General features: G+C 37.9%; 1 protein-coding gene across 1 annotated transcript in view; it reads right to left on the bottom strand.

Moving 5' to 3' along the window:
• The window catches only part of LOC140163258 (carnosine synthase 1-like), a 41,755-nt gene extending 21,970 nt beyond the window's left edge, over window positions 1-19,785 (bottom strand). Inside the window, exons 1-10 of the mRNA XM_072186656.1 lie at window positions 19,538-19,785; window positions 15,791-15,918; window positions 14,218-14,382; window positions 13,562-13,742; window positions 12,897-13,135; window positions 11,684-11,824; window positions 10,719-10,916; window positions 4,128-4,409; window positions 3,512-3,743; window positions 170-573 (exon numbers count right to left, since the gene is read on the bottom strand). Coding sequence (XP_072042757.1) covers window positions 170-573; window positions 3,512-3,743; window positions 4,128-4,409; window positions 10,719-10,916; window positions 11,684-11,824; window positions 12,897-13,135; window positions 13,562-13,742; window positions 14,218-14,382; window positions 15,791-15,832 — 1,884 coding nt within the window. The 5' untranslated portion in view covers window positions 15,833-15,918; window positions 19,538-19,785. The remainder of the gene's footprint in view (window positions 1-169; window positions 574-3,511; window positions 3,744-4,127; window positions 4,410-10,718; window positions 10,917-11,683; window positions 11,825-12,896; window positions 13,136-13,561; window positions 13,743-14,217; window positions 14,383-15,790; window positions 15,919-19,537) is intronic.
• Window positions 19,786-22,096: the final 2,311 nt, after the last annotated feature.

The following is a 22,096-nucleotide window of genomic DNA, read 5'->3' as shown; positions in this document are numbered from 1 at the left end:
GCATCTATCGTCTCATATAACACGGGCGACATTATTATTTTTGGCGTAAAACAACTCGGCTTCGCCAAGTTGTTTTACTTAAAATAATGATGTCGCCCGTGTTATATGAGACGATAGATGCACTCCAGGGCTAAAAACAATACCTTTATTCTCTAAACACAACACTGACCTTGTCCTTTGCGAAGTGGTTTGGGTTTGACTCGACTAGAATCATCTTAACACCCAAAGCGGCTGCATCAGTCCAGATGAACCCCTTGCTGCATCCACCAGCGCCAATAATCAGGATATGTTTCCCGTCAAGAACGTGGTCCTGGGATCTCTGAATCATGGATCGGACCCATGGTCGGACACTGCGGCCGAGGATCGAGTCTTGTTTTTGCGGTGTATCACTGTCGTACTCTTTATCAGATCGACGCACCTGGTAGCTGAGTTGTGTATCGATCGTTGTGCATTGTTGGGTCAGATGGTACATGAAATCGACCACCTGGTAGTTGTCCCTGCAGTCGTGGCTGTTCACTTCGATGGCCACGGGAATTATTTTACCATCCTCGTTGGTAAGGAGGAAATCAACGCCTGAAACAATTAGAGAATAAAGGCATTGTTTTAGCCGCTGGAGTGCATCTATCGTCTTATATAACACGGGCGACATCATTATTTTAAAAATAATGATGTCGCCCGTGTTATATGAGACGATAGATGCACGACAGCGGCTAAAAACAATACCTTTATTCTCATTCTTAAACACTTCAATTCAAATAAAAATATTATACAAATTTTAATCAAATTAAATCTACATTTTGCAAGGAATTACCTAGGGCTTAAAATCGATCAGTTCCGTTGTTGCTGTGTGCCTCCGATTGGTCCAAATAGCGAGTATGCGTATCGCGTTGACGCACACGCGCTAACCCGTGTGATATCGTGTCATATCACACGGGTAAAGCTGGTAAGAACCAATAAGTTTTCAGGAACGTTCTCAAGTGTTTAAGAATGAATGTTAATAACTTTGCTAAATCATAGCTTAATTCATTTCTATTCTATATTTGTAAAAATAACAAGTTATCCGAAGCTGCAAACAACTAGCATAATTATCTCTTCCGGATTTTTGATACACACATGAATAATTATTGAAAATCTATCACGTGAAATGCGTGCAATTTTTTCTTAAAAACAAAAAGTGTGAACCAGAATGCAACATAATACAAGTCTATTTTATGAATTTCCCATGAGCTTACAAAAGAGTTCAGGCTAAAATACTAATCTGTACACTTTCCTCTTTCACAATGAATTTTGTATCTGATAGGCAAAAACTCATAGTAAACATGGCAGACCCCTCAAATTTCTGGCCAAATGTTTTTGCAAAGTAGCTCATCCCTCGGCTACTTACAGATTTGGGTAATAGAGGTTATCCGTGTTCTATAAACGAATCCAATTTCACGCATTCCTACCCCTCAATGGCAGCCATAGCCGCGTCGGGGACCCAGCTATCTCACCTAAAATGTGAAATGGTGCGGCCTTGAAGGGTATTTTAAACTGCATTCTATCACCCGTGTTACACGTAGACAAAAGAATGATGACAGTTTACAACACAAAAGAATCTAACATCGAATTTTAAGCGGGTTTAATCCACCCAATTGGGCAATCACAACACCTGTTTGGTGCATGCGGGGAACCAAATATGGCCGACCAAATCCTGAACATGACTTGGATCGTTGGATTCGTCTATAAGCTGCATATCCTATCAGCGACTGCTATACCTTGTTTAGGACTTTCAAAAGAAGTACCTGCATGTGCAACCATGACTGTTTCAAAATAGCCCGCCAAAGTCATGCAGGTAACTCCGAGGTCATGCATTGAATTGGTTTGAATGAGGAATACTACGGGAAGCAGCGCCTTTTGTTAGAAGTCACACATGAGTAACGTGGATAACCTCTATGGATAACATCTGCAAAATGGGGTCAATTGAGTATATTAAGCTCATACACAAGACGAGAAAGCAACAGTGCCTCATTTCAAATATATAGTTTTAGTTTTGGTTTTGGTTTTGGTCACGTGGTTTCCTATTGTCCTGCCTAACCACTTGAATCACAAGATATCGAACTCTTTGTTTCTACCTTTTGTTTAAAACTAAACATTTGTGACAGGTAGTTTCGGTTTTGGTTTCAGTTTCTTATAAGTGGTGTGACGAATAAAATTACAGGATTTTCGAGTTACCTGATCTAAGTATACAAAAGAAATGTTTAAATTTCGCAGTGCAATATTCACGAGCAGAGAAGTCGAACAAAACAGTCTACATTTGAAAGCATTGATTTAGTTTGAAAGCATTGGCTTGAGACTACGAAATAGCCTAAGCTGATTTCACTGTGAAAATTTATAGACCATCGAAATATTTGCATTCGACATTACAAAAGGGGCCACTACTGTAATTGTATAGGTGCTATAAACAAAATCGATTCATGTCCTTAATCCCATGTACCAGAATCGATGGAAGGCCATTATATGACCTCTAATAACCTAATGACTTTTACTGAAGCAATTTTTACTGCAAAAAGTAGAAGATAGAGGGGAGAAGATTGGGGTGTGTGTGTGGGGGTGTGTGTGTGTGTGTGTGTGTGTGGGGGGGGGTTGGAGGGCAAGGGGATATGGGCCGGGGAGAGAGAGAAACATATGAGAGAGAGCATTGGAAGTGAAAGAGAAGGGGAGGAGAGCTCGAGATGAAGATATCGAATGTAGGGGAGGAGGAGGGGAAAGGGGTAATTTAGGAAAGAGGTGGTTATATAGGAGGGAGCCCCTCTTAAAGAGGTATGGGTTGTGCTTCCGGGGATAATAAACTAATTCATAATCAAATCATCTCCATGCATCGTTTATGTTTCAAACAAATTCCCCCACCCCACCCCATCCTTCAGTATACGCGCATGTATATGATTTCTAGGCCTAGAACTCGTGAGTGTAATATGCCACCTATACCTTCGACAGAGAGCATCAACTGTCGTCCGCGGGATAGATTTCCCATATCAATCATGATAATAATTATGTTAGCACAATAGGCTATTGTATACTTCTGGTTATATACCCTATACTGTGTCCTCCCAGCATAATAGTGTTATGCTTGCAGATCAGATCAGCTCTACTTTTTAATCCCTTGATTTTTGGTTTCTGAACAAAAGAGAAACCAAAACTATATATTTGAAATGAGGGAGTGCTTGAGCAACTGTTGTTGTTGAAGAGTACTCTCTTCACATACCACATCCTTTTCATGACCACTGGCGCGTACAAAGAATAAGAATTAATGTGAATCAGAGTTGCAGATACTTTAGTCGGATTAGCTTCAATGTTTTGTTTAATTTTTAATTTTTTTGGCAATCTCCTTTTATTTAGTAACTAGGCCTACTGGTCGTAACATACTTCTTATTGTGCTTACTCAACATGCTCAATTGAATAATAACGGCGCGTAGATTAATTTTGGTGCCAATAGAGCCCAAATTAATCTACCGCCAACATTCGTATCACGTACCAATAATATCGGTGTAACCACCAAGACCACCCCTCTGTTCTTCGTCCAGTTTATGTTCCTCCTCACTGAGGATTCTCATCAGGTCCTCGCCTTTCTTGCGGATGTCACGATCCACGGCACGCCTCATGGCGGGGTCGGTCAAGCCATAGGCTAGTAGGGTGGAGTCGAGGCCCTGTGGGACAGTGTTGTTTCTGCTGATTGAAGAGTCCTTGGACGATAGCCCACAGTTTATCTGTAAAGGACATAAATAAGCATGTTTAAAAATGATTATGGTGATTGTAATTTGATTTGAAACAACGTTTTGAAATCCTTCACACCTGTTTCAAATCCTTCACACCTGTTTTTCTCCGATACAGAAACGTATTTTGCAGTTGTCCTGCAAATTGCATCATTTGTATCTTTTATAAACAGGATTAACACATTAATCAAACATATGCTATTACATTTTAATCGTAATATTATCTGTGATGCATGTTTTTTTTTCTTGTTTTTTTGATAAACCGATTAGTTTAAAAGTCATTGTGATTCAACATGCTATGCAGTTTAAAGACTGTGTTAGTGCAGATATTTATTTGTTCAATATGATGATTATGCTTTTAATTTAGTGTGTAATTACCGAAGTTGTGACAGGCTTGCCGTCAAAATCTCTGCAGACGGTCGTGCGGGCACGAAAACTGAGTCTCTCAGTAGCCTTCCACAACTCCACCGCTTGGCTCCCATTGACGATATGCAGTGGAGAAATGGGTTCCACGAACGTCTCGACGAGGACGGTATCCTCACCGTCCATTTTCTCAAGTAGATCTTCGACAGCGTTGGAGATGGATCCGAGGTTGTCAGCCTGATGAATGGTCACACCGATACTGGCGTTGAACTCGGAGCCCGACGGCTTCACAACAAAAAAAAAAAATAGCAATAGTTATAATAAAATCCAGAAATAAAGAAACTAGATCACACCTGACGACGCTGTCAATCAAACTCCCACATCGAACTACTTTTTGGCATCACCATTCTTGTCCTTCTTGACTTAAGAAGTGCGTTTGGCACTATATATCACGGAGTGTTACTGCATCGCTTGGGAGATATGTTGAGTGTGCATGGCATCCCTGGCCTGATTAAGATCATATTTGTCTGACAATCTCAACACCTTCTCATTACTGGCATATCAACTTCTAGCCAACCTTTGATCTATGGCGTGCCACAAGAATCTGTTCTAGGACCCACTTTATTTGCCATTTATATGCTTCCTCTCGGGAAACTCATCCGCCAGTATGAACTCGATCTGCAATTTTATGTAGATGTCACACAGTTGTATACCATGTATACGGTGTCCAACATTTGAGGAAGGTGTAACACAAGCTGTGTCAAAGCTTGAAGACTGTGTTTCCAAAGTTTCCAAAGTTGTGGTGATCGGTTTTAGAGCACATTTGGAAAATTCAACTTGCCTTCAGTGAATATTGCTGGTGTCAACGTTCCCGTTCAGAGAAACCCTGATAGAAATCTTGGGGTCATGTTGGATACTGGGTTGACAATGAATTCCCATGTTGCAAATGTTATCAAGACTGCCAATTACCATCTCCACAACATTAGTAGGGCTCGAAAAATGCTTACGACAGAAGCAGCTAAGTTAGCAGTACACACTCTTGTCCCCAGCAGATTGGACTATTGCAACAGCCTTTTGACGGGCATTAGCAAATCTCTCATCTCCAGACACACTTCAGCCAGGATAATCGCCAAGCGTAGAAATTTTGACCATAGGGCCTGCACTTTGGCTCGACATTTGAAAGGGGCGTGAATTCATTTTTGGATACGCCCCTATTATAATTAGGTAATACTCGACTCACACACATTCCCTATATTAATATGTATACATGTACCACATGTAGTCAATCTGTCTGCTTTATCTGTATTGTGCCCCTTCTTAAGCAAATACGGTAGTTAAACACGATTTCATCAAACATTATAACAATAGCTCTTTTACAGTGTGCAATCATCCCGGGCAATAATTGGGCAATAATAGAGGATGTGCGTGAAATTATTGATTGGCTCCATACAAAGGAATTGAACCGGTGTCCTTCACCGTAATCATGGCACAATGCAGTGCATTCAATCAAACGTTGTCGTCAACCTATTTGATCGTATCTGTGCATTTGTTATGTGTGTGAGACGAGCTGTCGCGGTAGATTGCAATAGCTTGTAATCATGCTTTTGTTGAATGAATTTGAGTACTCCGCCATATTTACGGTATGATACGTCATAATCTAGGTGATTATTTGCATTGGATATCTTGAATACGCTGGTGAGGTTGTGTAATAATCGGATTAATGCTATAACAGTAGGTGAATACAAGTTTTGAATATATCGCGTTGCAAAGCCCCATTCAGTGATCCCAGCGAAAGTGAAAAAAAAATCAAATTGTTACTTTTATAAAAAATTTAATGAAAAAAATTGGCACAAAACCCAAGAAAACGGCAGTATTGACGAAGTTGAAGCCCCATTCAAATACATGTAGCTAATTTATATATACTGTCAGTATATAAATTACAGATTCACGTAAATGCATTATTTTTGTCTTAAATAGGCCTACACGGCTTAGGGCTGAACCACTAGCAGAAGACACCAAGTTGATGTTTTATGACCTTTGACATTCTTTTGTGGCGAGTGACATGGTCAGTTCAATTCACGCCGAGTGTCCTTGACAGGTTTAACTCTGCTTCGGTGGTCATGAAAGAATTCAAAAGATAACCTCTGCCCCAACAATCCCAAGCAATTGTCTGAAACTGCTCTTCGGATGATGTATCATAAGAACTCAGTCGTCAAATGATGATAGTCATATAACGACCAAAAGATTATTACTGACTATATCATTGAAGACTGAGTTCCGCAGTCTTGTACAAAATCTGAATTTTGATGATTTTTACGATCGTCCGGATGAAAAAAAATCACCGAATGGGCCGTTAGTTCCCTCCTCTCCCTACACTGGCAATATGGATCAAAGAAAAATAAAGAAAAAAATAAAGAAAACAAGAAAAAAAAAGACAAAGAAAAGAAACAATAAAAGAAAAACAAATATGAAAAGTTCGAACAATATTTGGTTTATACAATTAACGTGACCGTGATGAGGCTCGAACTCACCACCTTCCGATTTAAAGTTCGAAGCGCTAGTGCACCAAATTCTGATGCCTTACCAAGTGAGCTGTGCTCCTGAGATACGAAATAAAAATAAAATAATACACTGTATACCTGCTTGTGTCGGTAATTGATTTGCTCAAATTCCATAATGGTACAGTGCAACAGAGCAAAAATGCCCAAAATTTAAAAGCTATATAATTTATGACCACTATACATAAAAATACTAATACAAGGGAATTTCAACGTAAGAATCCAAACAATTAAGTACCAACATGCACAGCTTTGTCCTTATATCACATTTGGGTTTTAACAAAATGTTATCAAACCTCTACTGTGATTGGCAGCTGCACAAGGTATCTCTTTGATAGCTGATCATGGCCATCCATTCAGCAAGTGGCTACTAACTGACCTTGACAGGCTTGAATGAACACTGTCATCTGCTACAAAACCATCACACTCTAGGACCTGGTCACTCCATAATGCTACAGCTACAGGGAGCACAGTACTTTGACAATGGAGTGAAAGACTATTATTATTGATTAGGCGCGGATTTTAAAAGTACAGCTCCTACATGTATGCGTGTATAGCAAAAAATTGGAATAGAATGTTTGGAATCATGTAACTAAAGTACTAAATGCATTCTGCAAAATGCGTTCTGACCAATTTATAAAGCATTTCATTAGCTTTAATTTGACATATTGTTTGACATATTTGGAAATATGGTAAATCATTAAATAAAATATGTATTAATTAATCAATTATGTCAATTAATTAAAATTTAATGCAAATATGCATATTTTCTCTGACAGAATTGTAGGATTTGACAAGAGCCATCTTTCTTTGTAAGTTTGATTCTTATAACATACCGGTATCGTATTGCGTCCCGTTAGTTGCAGAAAAAAATACGCGTGCAGGACACACATACGCACACACCCCTACTCGTATCCACCGCCAAACGAGGACATCTAACTTTTCACAGTAAAACCGAGGACCTTATACATTTGAATTTTCACATTCTAATCGTGGACTTTTGTGTGAAAACATGACAATTAATCGACTAACCGAGGACCTCGACATATTACCGGCATTGGGGGACCTACACCCCCTATGCAATTTTGAGCTGTATAGCGCCCTCTGCAAGCGTAAAAAAACGAGGACGTCCTCGTTTTTGTGTGTGTCTGTAGTTTATAAGTGAAATGTCAAGTGGGTGTCCTCGTTCGTAGGTGAAAACGCACGCCCCCCCCACACACACACACATTGGCGCTAGTAGTAGTAAATTTCAATTTTCTTTGCTTTACCTCACTTGTTCTGCTCAAAATTAAAAGGGGACATAGCTGACAGTAAAAGCTTACATTTTATGGAAATTATGTTTAACTATTTGCTTAAACAGCACAAAACAGATAAAGCAGACAAATTTACTATACATAGGCCTATACATGTATGGTGTCATGCCAGGGACTGTTTAAGAATATAACATTAGATTTATGATATTTACTTCGAGGACTGTTATTTATCAAAAATGTGAAAAATATCAAATTTTAATAATTTGTCATAAAATTTGTATTATATCGTGAATTTCAAACAATGAAATTTATTTGATATCAGAAAGACATTCTTCGTATTCAGAATGCAATTCGATATGTCTGATGTGCTCTCATGTCCCACAAAAATACTATCGAAACGCTCAAAACGCTCATTCCAGATCCCTTAATTTGGTTAATTTTCTTTTCTTGTTTTCTTTCTTTATTTTTCTTTGATTTATATTGCCAGGGTAAGGAGAGGGAACTAAAGGCCCATTCAGTGATTTTTTGATTTTTTTCATCCCGACGATCGTAAAATCATCAAAATTCAGATTTTGGATACTAGACTGCGGAACTCAGTCTTCAATGATAGTCAGTAATTTTTATATTTTGGACATTATTATGACTATCATTTGAGGACTGAGTTCTTATGATCCGAGGACCCGGGGGGGTCACTCCCATTGTGGCCTGTACACCATCCGCGATAATCAACTTTTGAAAATCACCCTAAACAAGGATTTAACCCTTGGCTAAAACGACACCCTAAACAGGGATTTCATTCCTAACATCAAATTTCATACCCTAAATTTCATTTCCGCGTATTTAGAAATTGCAATTTTGCTACCCTTTTTTCCAATTTTTCATGTTTTTGACACCCTAAACGCGATACGCGAGTATCGTGCCTACTCACGAAAAACGACCCTTTTTACGCGTTTTCATTATCGCGGATGGTGTACAGGCCACAATGGGAGTGACCCCCCCGGGTCCGAGGAGCAGTTTCAGACAATTGCTTGGGGTTATTGGGGCAGAGGTTATCTTTTGAATTCTTTCATGACCACTGAAGCATAGTCAAACCTGTCAAGGACACTCGGCGTGAATTGAAAGACCATGTCACTCGCCACAAAAGAATGTCAAAGGTCATAAAACACCACTTTTGTGTCTTCTGCTATCTAAAGGACTATGACTGATTTTGTACCTTTCGTCATTGTCATAGATGTGCTAACATACTAGTAGCTTGCTAGTGCAGTGGTTCAGCCGAAAACCGTGTGTCTAAGACAAAAAATAATGCATTTACGTGAGTCTGTATTTACATACCGGTACTGACGGTATATAATTTGGCTACATGTATTTGAATGGGGCTTCAACTTCGTCAATACTGTCGTTTTCCTGTTTTGTTTTTTTTGCCATTTGTTTTTCATCAAAAAAATTTATAAACGTAACAATTTGATTTTTTTTTTCACTTTCGCTGGGATCACTGAATGGGACTTTATAGCGCGGATTATTCAAAACTTGTTTTTACCTACTGCTATATAGTATTAATCCGATTATTACATAACTTTGCCAGCGTATTCAAGACATATGTTATGTAGGGATAAACTGTACATGGGTATAGAAGCCCTGCATGCTTTTATCGATTGGCTCCAAACAAAGGATTTGAACCGGTGTCCTTCACCGTAATCACGGCGCAGTAGCCTACAGTCCATTCAATCAAATGTTGTCAGTGTGCGAGACGAACGATGTATAAATCTGGAGGTCACATCATCACTTATCATGCTTATTGTAAAAAAGTTTGTCCAATGCATATACTGTGTGTATTGTTCCCGGGTATTGTCAATACAGTCAAGCAAACAGGTATTATATTTTGAAAAGGCCGCTATAGTATATTCACAGGGGTGTCTTGAATGGCCAATCATATGGGACATAATCAAATTGTAGTGACTGCTACCTTTGTTACCACATGTCAGTCATCTTGTGATTATTGGACCATGTAAACCTGCAAAAAACGAGCCAAAGTGCAGGCCCTATGACTCGATCACTCATGAACTCGTTGCTCTCCACTGGTTCCCCATACAGCAACGCATCATTTTCAAAGTCATCCTTTTGGTCTACACTGCTCACTAACTGTCTCCTTGTGATATCTCTGATTTGCTTCAGCCACAACCGGTTCGTCGTCAACATCATCTCCTCAGTTTCTTTAACTCAGAACCCATAGTGTGTCATTTCGGCACAGACAGATCGTTCTCATGTTTTGGACTAAAATAATGGAACAAACGTCCCATCCATATTTGAAATGCTCAGACTGTTGGCAAGAAGCTGTTATTAAAGCCATCTGCTCTAACAAGCGTATCAGATTTAATTTCATGGTTATGCCTTTTAGCGCCTTTGAAGAACTGACTTTTTGAATATTGGCGCTTTATAAATTGTTATTATTGTTGTTGTTGTTATTGCTTTATAACGCGTCATTAATTTACTAAATGATGATCAGAGTCATATTGACATACGCCAATTGTAATGTTCGTTTTACATTCCAGGGAGCGGCGAGGAATTGCAACATATATAGGAGAAGTGGATTTCTTGAAGGCGTTTGATCTTTTTGACCAAACGCTTCTTATTGGTAAGAACATTAATATTATTGATATATAATACTTAAAGTCAGTATTGAAAATGTTGATGGCTTAATATTTTAGTCATATGTGAGATGGAAAAAACCCCTCTCAGGCAACAATACATTTGCTATTGAGACAAATTTTGCCCCCGAAAACCCCCTAGCAACTCACCTTCTTGCCATTGATGCCAGATTTGCCAAGGAATGTAGCGATTTCCTGCTCCACGGAAATGGCATGTTTACACACACTGCCATATTCGATCTTTTTCCCGATATACACGCACGGGTTGTCAGCGTTCAACTGGTCGGTGTTCTCGGCTTTCGCACACTTGCCCAGCACACACACTCGGATGGCATCAGAGTTGGGCACCTGAGAGAGGTACATGCATAGAAAACGGTGAATTCTTTGACCGGCGTTAGTGCTACGCTAATGTTTTTTAATTGTGTTATTTGCGACTAATATCGGCCATTACATGTTGCTGATTCGCCAATTCGACGAAATGACTTGCGGCTTTCTTAACCAAACAGTTTGAAACATGGTCAGACGTAAGGCACATTAATAATTAATAATTACTAATTATTATTTTTTAACATGTACAGTAAGCCAAATAATTAAGGTACCAGTTACGTTCACCCCCTGTGTATCCTAAACAAAGGCAGATGTGTCATAATTGAACCATCAGCCAATAGCTCGAATTTAAGACCTCATTCGTTGAAATTGTTCAAGAAATAAAGACATGACGATCCAAAACCCAAGGAAGATGCAAATATGAAAGTTGCAGTTTGCCACATTGCATGTCCTATTGATTTGTACACAAAGCGTTCGCGAACAAGAGAACTCATAGCGCCGTGCTTTCATTGATTACCACGAAAACTAGCATCGTGCTTTCATTGATTAGAACACAAAAGTGCAACTTTTTATTTCGTATCTTCCCGGGGTATCTTCATTAGGTTTTGGATCACCGTTTCTATAATTTTCAACCAATTTAACCAAATAAGGTCTTAAATCAGACCTTTTAATTTTGACACATATGTCTTTATTTAGGATATACATGGGTGAACACAACTGCTACCAACAAACAAACACAAAAATTTACATTTTATTTATATAATACCAGTTTAAATGCTATGATGTACCTTGCGCTTGTCTTCGGTCTTAAAAGCTAGTGTCTCAGGTACGACAATCCCAACTTTGGACATGAGGTAGCGGGTCCAGAGTTTGTCGTGTATCATATCACACAGTGGTATCGAGCTGCTCATCTGACAGTCCAAGTTCCTCTGCAAGAAACAAGGATGTACATTTTAAATTCAATTCGTTTTAAATATATCCTTGAAGTCAGGGAGACTTCTCACCAATATGGTAGATCGTGGTATTTTACATATTAAGATATATAAATTATAACTAACGTAGGGGACTTATATATATCGTCATGTACGTAAGTTCATCGATTTACAATAATGAAAATAACAAATGAACAGACCACCAGTAAATCAACTGGATAAACATATTAACAGAGAACATGTAGAAGCACAAGATAAACTGCCCTGGTATATATACCAAATTAAAGTCCCTTGCCTTATTGGGGCCACTGGGGCTCTTAACCTTGGACATCTGGGGCCACATGTCAATTCTAGGTGGAATGACCCATAAGTATGCCACATAATGGGCCATGGAACCTTCGTAGTTATAGGGCTATCCATGTCAACGGTCAATGTAATGATTCTTAAATTTAATATTTGAGGCCCATACTAGATGACCCATTGGGCTTATGTATATTTGTGAACGTATAGTTAAAAATGGCATGTTCCGCATATCTACAATTGAGGCCTTGGGACCAATGACCTTTGACATCTGGGACCAAAATACGCAAGATACACATCTACAGGACAAGGCCCTTAAGTTTGCCGCATTTGAGTCTTTGTAGTTGCAAAACAAATATGTGATCATCCAGCACAACTGAGCCCTGAAGTCGCCAATCATCATTTATGAGATATTCAACCAAAATATTCTGCTTGAAATTAGCTTTAAAAAGATTTTGACATTTAAGAAGTGAAAAATCAATAAAACAGTCAATAAATCCGTTGTTTCCTATTGTTTATTGTTAAGTTCAATGGAGCATATCTCAATAGTGGCACTGGCGACATCCGGGCTCAGTTGTGGTGGATGGTCACATATGGCTCCTGCCATATATCATTTATTTTGTAGGTTATATTGTATTTTTGAACGACCCATTTGATACATTAAGGCCTTTTGAGTAATTTTGGATTGATTGATGTTGACCCATTTTAAACCCATCTATTCATTTCGACCCATTTGTATCCTTTCACTATTTACAAACTCCCTTCTTACCTCCATCTCTGAGCCCCAATCCACGAGGCCATGGGTGATGGCATTGGTGAAAAAGTTCACCAGGTAGGTCACACGTCTGGGTGGCGAGAACTCGTCAATGTACGTGAGCCCGCCCCTGTGGAACGTGATGGCCTTGTGCACGTACATGTTGAAGATACCCGGGTGGTCCTTGGAGGGTTCCTTGGACACCCATGATTGTGAGAATATTAGGTGCATGCTGTCAGACACCTGTTGTCCACCTGTAAGACACAACATGGTAGTCCCATTTAAAGACTTATTCAGTGATTTGCTCATCCGGAGGATTGTAAAAATCATCAAAATTCAGATTTTAGCACACATGTTAGTAGATGTGCTAACATAGCCTGCAAGTGAATAAGCTGAAAGACATTTTACATGAATATGTAATTGCTCTAGTTAAGTACAAAATTTAGCTTCATGTATCTGAATGGGGCACCAACTTTGCCAAAACCGATGTTTTCCTCGTTTTAAATTTGGTGAACTTATCAACAACATTTGAGAAGTTTCGAATTTTGAAAAATGCGCAATGCTGATAGAGGTCCAGTAAACAGGTTTTTGAAAGCGGTGGACTTGAAAATCAAAATCCATCGCAAACAAAAGTATTTACACCAAACAAGCTTCTGTGGATAATAGTGAAATCAACTCACATTCCAGTAACATTCCAATGCAATCATAGGGTGTCGAGAGCATTGCTACGACGACTTGCTCTTTGTTCATTTTCCCTCTAGGCGTAGACGTCCGGTCGACTGTTTCTGGAAATCCTGTCTCGTACAGGGTGTATTGAAGAGAGTTGTAAAATATCCCAACCTCTTGTTCAGGTTTCTGTACCTATGTATTGTAAGACACGACACAACGTATGAAAGTTCTATGTAAGATTTGTAAGACCAATTTCCCAAACTTTGGCTTCGTTATGTGGATGATACTTTCGTGTTAATCAATAAAGAGACTTGCCAGCAGTAGACCAGCTCTTAGACGCTTCGGTTATGTACGATACATACATAGGAGTGGAGTTTAAACGTGCTCAAAGTAAAACCAGCATGTTAAAAACAGTGCGTTTATTATAAAACATTTACTGTATAAAAGCATTCTAGACTTTCTTTCGCAGGGTTACTAGTACATTATTGGGTATTACAATCGTGCATAATTATAGAAAAATTGAGGGCGCCGCTGTGAACAAATAGCAAATTATTGCTTCAGAGTAGATTAATTTAAAATTGTATTTTATATTACATGTTGTAACTATTTTGCAAATTCAAAAAATTTCAAAGTCATTCACTTTAATACTATAGTAAATAAAACAAACCTGCTGTTTCTTTGTACTTGTGAATGGGGCGCCTAAGTTTACATCGGTTTCCCAGGCGATGTACGGTACATGGGTCCCGGAGGCGCTATTCTGTTCGTCATCGCCCCTCTTGGTCTCTGGTGCGAGCACCGCTAGTTCCTTCACACCGAGCTGACTATCCTCCACCTAGGAAAAGATTATACTTATATATATATTATCTAGCTTGAGAGAAACTTCTGGTTTAATATCTTTTTCCATGTGTTGAGTTGCGAAAATTGAGAAAACATGTCCACATATCTAACATATCTACAAAGAAGACATAAGTAGACCAAATTAAAGTGACCATAACATACAGTTTTGTCACTTTAGATAGCTATAATTGAAGCTGACAATAAAGAAAAATATTGAAAATTATGTTAAATGACAAAAAAGCTGCTTCAATCTAACAAAAACTGCTGCTTGTTAGCAAAGAAAAGATAGACCAGATAAGAACTGTAATAAAATTAAAATGCCCTAAATGCAGAAATTGTCTGTATTAGAAAAAAGGACTATAAACTGAAAACGTAAAAACATGTTATGGAAATGGCATTTGGTAATTGAACATCAAGGACACTAATTAGTAAGTGACAAAGAGTGGTTGGGTGTTTTTATTTGAAACTTTCAGCTCTGAGACAGAATTTAAAAGTCAATTGATACAGATGGTCCACCATGCAGATTCTCGTGCTTTTACGACCATCAGACATAACAATAGAAATTGAGTGTTTTTTAGGTTAAGATGCATTTTTATTATTGGTCATCTTGCTGTTTGTTTACACATTTGGTGTTGTTTCAGTTACAATCTGTTAGCATAACATAAATCATAACACTTGCATATCGAGCTAATCTCGTAGGAATCAAGTTAGCTCAATCGATTAGGCGTTCGACTATGGTGCGAGAGGTTGCGGGTTCGAACCCTGTCGGTGCCTATACGCTCACATTGAAAAATTGAGTTAGCTTGAAATTCCCTTGGACAATGAACTCACTGCTAATTTGTCTCGTTGTAACCCGTACGAAACTCGGGGAGCTGATCCTGGTTGCGATGGTTATTTGTGGAATGTCTAGGGTGTGCGCTCTTGAAGCAGCAAAGTCCCTGAATTGTTGTTTAATGGTTTGTGGAATGATGTGGGCCGTAGTGGTCAGCGACACTATAAAGTGTGCTGAGGCTTGTGGATCAACGTCTAGGCGTTATGCCTGTGCGTAGCGCACTATAAATCACTGCGCTTTTTTTTATCTTTTTTTTTTACATATTTTCATGTAAATGTGTTACGATTTTGTTACTGTTTCCGTTGTATCAACTCTTATTTTGGTTCCGCGGTCACCTACAAAAATCTGGAAAAGGTATCAATATACAATTTACCTTTAGTTGTAGGTGACATTTAAATGTATAATAATGTATAAACCAACCAATCAAGTTATTGAACGACCATCGCGCGTAGTGTCCTTTTTTTGTATGAAAATTAACATTAAAAAGTTCACGCATAAGATAACCACCCCTGGCCCTATTTCACCCAATATGCCCAAGTCAGGGACGTAGCCGGTTGTGCATCCTATATACCTTGTTAACGGCAGTCAGCATGTTGTCCTGAAAACCCTCCATTTTCAGCGATCGAAGTCTTTGGGGCTAATTCTACCGAGCTGCTGCTGCACGCACTACCACGATGTTCCCAAATGCGCAGTATTGTTCTGGAAAAACAATTGTTAATGAGATGTGTGTATCATATAATAGAAACTTGACATTTCCGAAGAAATCGTGAAAAAACAACAGATTTGTGGTTACTACGCTAGCGAAATTTCACACGTCCTTGGCAATTGTTTCTAATTTTATATTATTAAATGAATTTGTCAAACTTTATGTTATAAAATAAAAGAGCACACTTATATTGTCCATATACTAGCTTCATTTGAATGAGCATTGGCCAATTCTCTTTAAATTGCGAATCTTGTGCAAAAAGCTACTATTTTCGCCTGTTTTGTCAATATGCAACGGAGGAATGTGATCTTAATGTCCCTGAGTTTACGATTCTATACTATACATACATTGGAAGACTCGACCTTCAACAATGCAGTGACAATAGTTTAGCCTGGCCATTTTGAAAGAAAACTCATAGCTGAATTAATTTCATCGCGGAGCTATTAGCGATTGGTTTTTAGCCAATGATTGGTTTTTAACCAATCGCTCACCGAGCGCGGAGTATAAGTATACAATTATTTTGTAATAGAAGCTACTCTCAGCAGTCGGGCAGTATAAAGTCACGTGCTTTGATGCCTATACAAACTAATTCTTTACCTGGCGTGGACGATGCACAGTGTCATCGCCCCGATATATTCATGGCAGAAATCGCCATGGTAGGTTGAATCCACAGCCAAGCATGGCCATTTTGTTCCGACCTTTGAGACGCATAATGAGCCGAGGGACATCCTACTAAGGCTACTGACAAAAGCTTGGTAATTGACCTCTCTGTGTGTGAGTGAGCATGTATATGCCATGATGAGGTCAATGGTCAATCATCTGCCTCCACGAGTGAGTGCAGCTAGCCTACGCTGCGCTATAGTTCGGCACATATAAAATCAGAATATTTTTGTCAGTTTTTGAGTTCAAGACGCAAGCTTCTTTCTCAAGACGCAAGCTAACGACTATCATATCCGTTGAACACATATATTCAAGTGCAAGGAACAAAATCTGACTTCTTTAGACTAAATAAATTACGGGAGATATTCATCATTTTCTATCCCGGTATCCAAAGATTTATCGTCTGAATATCAAATCGTGCATAGCACATTCACGTGTATCGATCCCGGGTATTCATTTCAGTGTCTCTGCTGTATAATGTAATTATTAACCGGGCGATGGTGTGCGATGTGTCATGTTATCATTAGATCGTCAATTTTGAACATGAAGTATCTAAAATTAATTTATCTACGTTATGAAGTATCTATAATTAAAAAATGCATAGGCGTACGTCAGTGAAAAAACAAAGGTCAGCCACCAACAAACCCTAAACAAGATTTTTTTTCTGAATGGCCGCATTTTTACGTGTAGGAAATCAATCGCATATCGTGTTCACTCTACTAGCGTACGTTTGGGCCCTGTTGGACTCAATGGAACGTTCTAAACGATCTCTTCGTCGGTCAAGGTCGAATGAATTCATAAAAGGCCTTTGGATATTCTTTTTAGTAGTCCTATTAGCACGAAACAGAGGCACGTTCAGATCTGAATATTGAAGCCTAATCGAGTCAAGTTATTTCCGGGGAGTTATTTTTGTTATTATTATTATTCCTCAAATAATACCTAATAATCTTCCAAATATACGACATTACACTTGATCCTGGTTTCTGTAATTTTTCTGCTGGCATGAGGTATCCAAAATAAGCATCTACCAACAAGTAATTACCCCCTTTATATAATCAGTCCAAGAGAACGCCAAATATGGATCAGGAGTATTACATAATAATACCCTGCTATGACAATAGCTGCACTATATTAATCGTATAATCTCCTTATGTGGTTAGCATGACTGGGCCAGGAAATCCACAAGGTCAGCCAATGTATGTACATGTATTCGGTACATGTACCATATCTTTTACAATGGGTGATAAATTTCTGGTTTGTTTTATTTCAAAACGCAACATTCGATATTCTAAAGCTTGGTCCAAATCCAAGAGAAGAACCAACTCTAGTAATTTATGTGGTTGCAAATTATATCAGACGTTGCCTTTTTGATAGAAATGGTGTTTGTTGATGTGCACAGTTTCCCATTAGATCATAACATGTTGTTGTACATCCAAGGTCAAAGGTCTTTTAATCCATATTTGGCGTTGTTCTGGGACTGATAATGACCATTATTCCTAAACGGTTGCTAGTATGCCTTATTTGGAATATGCAGTCGAAGTAGAATTTATTTCTGCGCATTATCATTATGACACCTCATTTGTTGCAATGGTCCCAATATTGATGTCGCAGCGTACATTTAAATGAAAGTAACTCAAGATTTGAAAGTCCTATTACCTTGTATTCAGTGTCCATGGAAGAAAATGTTTTCTCCCGTGTTTTCTGCGCTCAGTGAATTAATTTTCTTGTGTCGTGAATTTAGAGGAGGTAAAAACATATAATAATCAATAAAAAAAATTGTCATTATTTGCATCAGTGGTCATTGTTTAGCTTTTCCCATATTACATGTATTAAAACATTACAATTTCAATGTTTTCTGTGACCAAGAAGGTCACAGAAGTGGAAGACCAAGACCACCTCCCAATCAATTTAGAATCTAACTTTACCATTGAAAGGACCTTATTAGTCAGAAAACAATATTGATATCTTCATGTTTCAATTTGACATTACGTGGATAATGAGCACTGATGTAAATAATGACAATTGTTATTGATTATCACATGTTTTGATCCCTTCCAAATGCATTAAACAAAAAGAATAATCCAATGAGAGCTGATAAGATTCAATGGATACTGAATACAATAGAGGCCCTGCATTCCTTTATCGATTGGCTCCAAACAAAGGATTTGAACCGGTGTCCTTCACCGTAGTTATGGCGAAGTGCAGTCCATTCAATCAAATGTTGTCATCAACCTATTTGATCGTAGTGCAGGGTTATGTGTGTGAGACGAACTGTCACGGTAGATTGCAATCATGCTTTTGTTGAATGCATTTGAGTAGTCCGCCATATTTACGGGATGATACGTCACATGCAAGGCCTCTATAGGATTTTGCTGCAACTTTCAAATCTTGGGTTACTTTCATTAAAATGTATGCTGCGGCATCAATACTGGGACCATTAATTGGAACAAATGAGGTGTCATAATGCGCAGAAATAAATTCTGTTTCGAATGCATATTCCAAATTTGGCATACTTTTTGGTAGCTGTTAAGGGGGTACTACACCCCTGCCAATTTTTTTGCCTATTTTTGCACTTTTCTAAAAAGTTATAGCGCATTGGGGACAAGTAAGATATGTTTATTATAGGGGCAAGGACTACAACTACTGCACTGGAAATTTTATTTCAGCACAGACAATAGTTGTGGAGTTACAGTAAAAATGAGGGAAAACCAATATTTGGTCAATAAATCAATAACTACTTGCTTTGAGTTGCTGAATTTTCAGTACAGTAGTTGTAGTCCTTGCCCCTATAATATACATATCTTACTTGTCACCTATGTGCTATAAATTTTGAGAAAAATGCAAAAATAGGTACAAAATTGGCCAGGGGTGTAGTACCCCCTTAAAGCAAGATATTAATCACACCTACCTTTACACTTTACGAAACGTAAATTCGATCTAAAAATGATTTACCTCTATATGTCCTGTATCATGCTCAGTGGATCAGGTGTAATCTCACAGTCCTATATGTATACTAGTAATACACGCGAGTTGTTCGAAAGAGCTCTTGTACGTATTAAATTATAAAAAATAATTTTAATATCTTCCCCGCAACCAACTGCATTTGCCACAAATGGTTAGTTGTAGCATATACCTGGTGTTTACACTTGATCATTGACCTGGAATCTCTACGATACTTTCGCTTAATCATGCAGAACCAAATGACCTTCAGCTTTAATTGGAGTGCATAATTATTTTTCAACCTGGCCTTGCTATTTCAAATCATTATTAATCAATCCCGACAAACTGCGTCCGGTTTTTCTGACCGCGTGTATTGAATAAATAATTAATGGAAAGGAGACCTTTCAATTAAGGGTATAATAAGTGGAAACATAATTCGTCCACGCCCGATACTTGATACTTGTAAATATTAAGCATGTTACGACGTAAGATGTATTCTTTCAACATGTTCAATGGAAACTTCCTTTAAAAATCACTATAATATTTTGCAGTGAACCTTTGTTGAGCGCGTAATTTAAGCGTACATCGGGTATTTACTGATTTGAAACGCACTTCTCTCTGACTGGCTGCTGAGGCGATCTGCTGTTGCCGAATAAAAATTTATGAATGAACTTTGCGCCGTTGTTAGCCCTGACTTTGCAACATCACGGTAGTACGCGCTCGTTAAAGGTTTACTGCAAAATATTATATCCTATTCTAACCAACTCTAATAAAAAACCCTTTAAAAGGCTTTCATACAGGGTAAGTCAAAAAAGTGCAATAAAGCAAAGAATCGATATTTATGCAAGAACCAAGTCGAACTTTCCCATTATTAAAAGATTCTATAAATGCCACACTTAATAGTCACCTTCTAGTCCCATCTAGAATGTCTATGATGCATTTTGCATATGCCCATGGGTTACCCACATACTGGTAACAGTTTCATTTTGTACCCTTCTTAGGTAGACGTGACCCTTCTGGCCCAAGAAGTAGTATCTTTGCTGAAGGCATCATGAAGCATGACAGAGAACATCATGCTGAAGAGTGTTGGTGCAAGAACACAACATCGTAGTGCAGTTTTGTCCACGGCAAATTCACCGTGACCTTTTCAGCCATAAACCCGCTTAAGTGAAGATTAAACCGAAATGTGCAGTACTAAACCATTATAGTAGGCATATCACCTCAAAAATAATCGCAGCAGAAACACGTTATTTAATGTTCCTACAGTATTGAGCTTTATTAAAGCATCAAAAATCAAAAAACAGAATTGAAATCGGTCAATGCATTGTGATGTAGTGTCAATTTAAAGATGCTCGTAGATGGAATGAAATCCTGCCACAAATGGCTGTAATGACAAAATTGGCACATTTCGAGATTTTGAAGGTTTATTTGGACGCTTGCTTGAAAAAACAGCGTTAATTTAAATATCACATGTTAAATGCCTATCTTTCCTGACTTCGTTAAAGAAAACAAAATTTAAAAATCTATCATTGAATAATTATAATAAATTAACCAAATATACTATTTCAGCAATTTTGGCCAATCTGCAGACAAACTAAATCTCAAAAAATGACTAAGTTCAGCTAATTAATATGCAAAATTGATGCCAATAGAAAACCGTACATGATATAAAGGTGCGGGTTTTTTTTGCACACATATGTATACAAAGTTCTTTCAATTGATAACAAAAAATTCACAAAAAGTAATTAATTATGCAAATTAAGTAATTACAGCTAATTATGTATTTATGATATTATTATGCAAATTAGGCATGAGTAATTTTTTTTTCTTCAATATTTAATGAACGTCTGTTCATTCATCATAAATTTTGTAAGTATGATCCTGTTATGAGGTTGAATAAATGAACTGCAGTTAATTATTTAAAAACAATACAAAAAAATAAAAAGTTTGACATTTTGACGGTGTCTGGAATATAATTTTCATTTTTACTGTAAACATGGTATATGTCACCATTACTCAAAGGCAAGTCCGAAAATTAAAAATAAAAATTCAGTTGCAATGAGACTTTAAATTAACATTTTGTTATCTGGATTAACATGGGAGGACAATCGGTAAAAAACCAGCCATTCTACTGTACCGCGTATACAAAAATAGTATGGCCTTGGACACACACAATGGCTATTGTGGTTTGGAAAATTACTCCCTAAAAATATCTTTGATTAATGTTTTGCTTCAACTAGTTTTATGGAAGTGTTTCATTCGTTGTCGACGGAAATAATTTACATGCTAAGAAAGATTAGTATTTCAGCTAAATGGTGGTAGGTCCCTTTATTTCAATAGGCCTATATTTACTGATTTATGAGTGATCTTCAAAAATCCATAAAAACAGGCAGTAGCTCTTAAACAAAACAATGTTTAATTTTTGAGGACCCGATGTTAGCCTCGGAAAGGCTTCACACACCATATATAAAAAATTAAAAAAATTTGGATAAATGAAGCATTTGAGGAAATTCATTTATCGACATGGATGTTTTCTAAAATTGGCCAAATTTGAAGCGCGCGCTTTTCAAT

The sequence above is a fragment of the Amphiura filiformis genome, chromosome 10 (genome assembly GCF_039555335.1).
Source record: "Amphiura filiformis chromosome 10, Afil_fr2py, whole genome shotgun sequence".
Lineage (NCBI taxonomy): Eukaryota > Metazoa > Echinodermata > Ophiuroidea > Amphilepidida > Amphiuridae > Amphiura > Amphiura filiformis.
This window is presented reverse-complemented; position numbering and strand designations above follow the sequence as displayed.